At 43.8% G+C, this 3937-nt stretch overlaps 1 protein-coding gene across 1 annotated transcript; it reads left to right on the top strand.

Annotated features, from left to right (window-relative positions):
* Positions 1-473: 473 nt before the first annotated feature.
* Positions 474-1481, top strand: LOC149242624 (F-box/kelch-repeat protein At2g44130-like). Its single transcript, XM_089370911.1, has one exon. It carries the CDS (start codon positions 474-476, stop codon positions 1479-1481), a length of 1008 nt encoding a protein of 335 aa, XP_089227037.1.
* The last annotated feature ends 2456 nt before the right edge of the window (positions 1482-3937 follow it).

The following is a 3937-nucleotide window of genomic DNA, read 5'->3' on the forward strand; positions in this document are numbered from 1 at the left end:
CAACTTTTCACCTTCACTTTCGGAGCATTATCAGTCAGTAATAAACTTGATCACGAAATAGGTGTCTGTCTTTTGTTTGAAGTGTTGAGATGGACGTTATTCCAGACGACCTCATTCGATGTTGTTTGTTGAGAGTGCCTTACTCATCACACAATAATATGAAAGCTGTGTGCACAAGTTGGAAGGTTATGCTGAGTAGCCCTAGTTTCTATGTTGACAGAAAGATATGTGGGGCGAGCGAGCATATCCTTAGGTGTCTGTCTTTTGTTTGAAGTGTTGAGATGGACGTTATTCCAGACGACCTCATTCGATGTTGTTTGTTGAGAGTGCCTTACTCATCACACAATAATATGAAAGCTGTGTGCACAAGTTGGAAGGTTATGCTGAGTAGCCCTAGTTTCTATGTTGACAGAAAGATATGTGGGGCGAGCGAGCATATCCTTAGGTGTCTGTCTTTTGTTTGAAGTGTTGAGATGGACGTTATTCCAGACGACCTCATTCGATGTTGTTTGTTGAGAGTGCCTTACTCATCACACAATAATATGAAAGCTGTGTGCACAAGTTGGAAGGTTATGCTGAGTAGCCCTAGTTTCTATGTTGACAGAAAGATATGTGGGGCGAGCGAGCATATCCTTTGCTTCATTCAAATGCATAAGAGGGTCGACATTCTTTGTGCAGTAAAGGTGTACGACCCTGTGACGGGGACTTCTGAGATACTACCTCCCATCCACGATCCAGACTTTGTTAGAATAACACCACTGTGTCGGTGCGCTGCTGTGAATGGGAAACTGCTTCTCATTGGCGGATTCTACCACTATAGGAAGAGGGTATACGTTTATGACTTTGTATCCACCACATGGACCCGGGGAGCTGACATGCCTACAGCTAGATATTCCTTTGGGTGCTCTGTCTCTTCTGGCAATGGACTTGTCTACGTGGCCGGCGGTATGGATGACCATGGCACTCCCCTGGCGTCTGCAGAAGTTTATAACGTGGCCGAAGACAATTGGGATATTCTGCCTCCTATGAACCAACAGCATGGCCAGGGATGCCACGGTGTTTTCATGGAAGGTAAATTCATGGTATTGGGCCGAGGCCAGTTCAACAGAGATGCCGAGGTTTTTGATCCGACTAAGCGAAGGTGGAGAAGGTGTGAAGATAGTGAGAGATTGAGTAGAGATGTCTGGAGAAGTTGCAGTGTTGTTTCTTTTAGTGGAGAGTTATATAGATTCACGAAAGAGGAAGTAATAAAGTATGACGCTGCGAAAAGTGTTTGGACACCTGTAGCTTTTCTTCCGCAACATTTTGTCGATTGTCCATGTGCTACACAATGGCGCCACTATATTTTTGTAAGCGGAACCGTCACTCGCACATGGGTCTCGTATTTGTTCAACCCGTCAGGGGCGCAGTGGACTGAAGTGAACGGTGTTTATAAGGAAGGTTCTACCTTGATCAAACATGCAACAGTCGTAGAGATTTGAATGGAGTGAGTTATGCCACCTGACTTATATCGGTTGAAGTGTTTGTCTGTTCAATCAAAAGTTATTATAAAATTATTTTAATTTTATATATTTGTGGTAGTTTGACTTCTCTTAAATTATTTAAATTTTATATATTTATGGTATTCTAACTTTTAATGCCGATATAATAGTCAGAAATTTTCATTTTCAGTTGAGTAAAATAGGTAAGGTTTTTAAATTAATTTTTTTATTATTGAAAGATAATATCAAAAGATTTAAAAATATGTAAATAAGAAATTTATCAAAAGGAAATCACAATTAACTTTTTTAAATTTAAGTATTTTGTTTCTTTAATAAAGTCTTAAAGTCATTTTTATTAAATGTTCATGATTTTCCAAATACTTTTATAGATATTTAGAAAAGTAATTGATTGTTTGATATAATTTTTTCAAGTATACAAAATTTTTTAAAAATTTTGTGATTTCAATGGCTTGTAATTTCTAGTGTGGGCTGAGTTATTGTTACTTCAAGTTCTTGAATAGATGATGGAGTCATGAATAAGAGTATTGGATTAAGAGTTTTTTCAAGCTCATATATCTTTTTTTCCAATCGTAAATTTTTATATTCTTGTTCTAACATAAAATTAGCAAGAACATCCCTTAAAAACCACCGACATGTCAGGATCCAAATTCGAATTTGTTCCCGGTCCTTCTTCGGGTCAGAGACCACTGTGTTCGCGCCGGCGGGACAGAGAGGCGAAGTAGCGGTATCTTTCCTTCCATTGCGAACGACACGCTTCGCCTGCTCCCTCCCCGTGTCCATCAGCGCTCCTGTCCAGAGCGGAGAGAGGGCGAGGAAGCGCCGCCGGAGCAGCATGAGCAGGCTTCTATTGCTACGCAACAATAGAAATCTGGGATGGCATTTCGCGTCTGTGAGGGTAAAGAGCTCGCTCGTTACACGGGCTCCGACGCATCCGGCAGAGCGAAGCGTTCTATTCCTTTCCTTCTGCATTGGCGAGTAGAGTGCTACAATCCCGTTCATCATTTTGGATCTACATAAGCCAAAGCCCATAGCACTGGCGACGTCTCCGGCATAAATGCGAGGAGGATGTATAGCTAATATGGGATCTTGCGGAACAGGATTTGATTCTGCAAGCGGTTCAGTACGAACGAATGAATTTCGAACAAAAGGATTGGAACTCGCCGATAGGGAAAGAGGGAAAAACAAAGCAATGCCAACAGAGTCAATCCGCTGTTCATCGATGGGCGAAGCTCTATCTTTTGCATCTCGTGCCAAGTGCAGTGCTATGGGCTTTTTTCTGCTACGCGCTCGTTCTCGCGAACCTTTGTTTCGGGAGCGCCTAGCACCGAGAGAAGCAAAGCTCATTTTCCTCCCTCTGCCTATGAAAATGAAGTAGTCAAGCAGCGCATAAGAAAGAGAAAGGGCGGGTTTACGTTTCCTGTGAAAAGTCCGGCCCGTTCGCGAAGGAACAAAGGTTCGTGGAACGGTGTACAATCGGGGCGCAGCCCCACTTTGTTGTTCGTAACGGGGGAGAGATAGAATGGAGTTCTTCACGAAGCTCGAGACGAAGGAGCAAAAAGCAGTTTCCCTACGGCCTCCTCGTTCTGATACATTATGGCTCCGGGGTTGGACCCGGTAACGAAAGGGGAATCCGTAAAAACTTGGGATCCGACACCGTGGTGGAATACTACCCTCATGATTAGACCATGTCCCTGAGATTTGATAAAGCGAAGGTGCATTAGCATTGGAGTTGGTGAATACGTTGTAATTGGGAAAGTTAGAAGGAGTATGACGGAACGAAGGACCAAGGAGAGAAAGAAGAGTGCACAAAAAGTAAGGTGAAGCACCAGACGCAGGTGGTTTTTTCTTGTCGTGAGTGAATGCAACGGAAAGACCCGGAAATAACAGATAATGGCACAATTCATTTATTGACATTCCGTCCGTGTTCCCCAATTTCGTTGTTATTCCCATCATCCTCTGTGGGTCACCACAGGATGATTCACAATCGAGGTTACGGGATTCGGACCTATGGCCCCCCACAAATGGCACCCCCGCCCACAAGTGCCCCCCTTCGGCTCTGTACCCTGCGCTACCTCTGGCGAGCGCCTTGTCTCACCCAAAAAGCTAATGCTCCCCTCCCCGGTTGTGCCATTACCAATCGCACGGCCAGCCAGGCGCCCCCAACCTAATAAGAACGATTATCTGCCGAACAAGGACCAGCCAACGAACCACGATCCCGTCCGACGACCATAAATGAGATTGCTCGGGGATGATTGATATAGAAGATCTGGTTGAGTGGTAGAGGAATATATAGGAATCGATAGTCGTTGTCTGGACATACTCTTTTTTGTTCCTATAGGGAAGAGGAGAGATCAACGACGGAGCTACTATAGCGATATAGACCGGAGATCGTTTCACTTACTCTGGACCAATATATATATATATATGTGATTCTG

Source organism: Pinus tabuliformis, chromosome 8, assembly GCF_031772625.1.
Source record: "Pinus tabuliformis cultivar Carrire ecotype Pingquan chromosome 8, CPIR1, whole genome shotgun sequence".
NCBI lineage: Eukaryota > Viridiplantae > Streptophyta > Pinopsida > Pinales > Pinaceae > Pinus > Pinus tabuliformis.

What these genes read in the sequence shown, in the direction of transcription:
- LOC149242624 (XM_089370911.1), top strand. Translation starts at nt 474, where the DNA reads ATGGACGTTATTCCAGACGACCTCATTCGATGTTGTTTGTTGAGAGTG.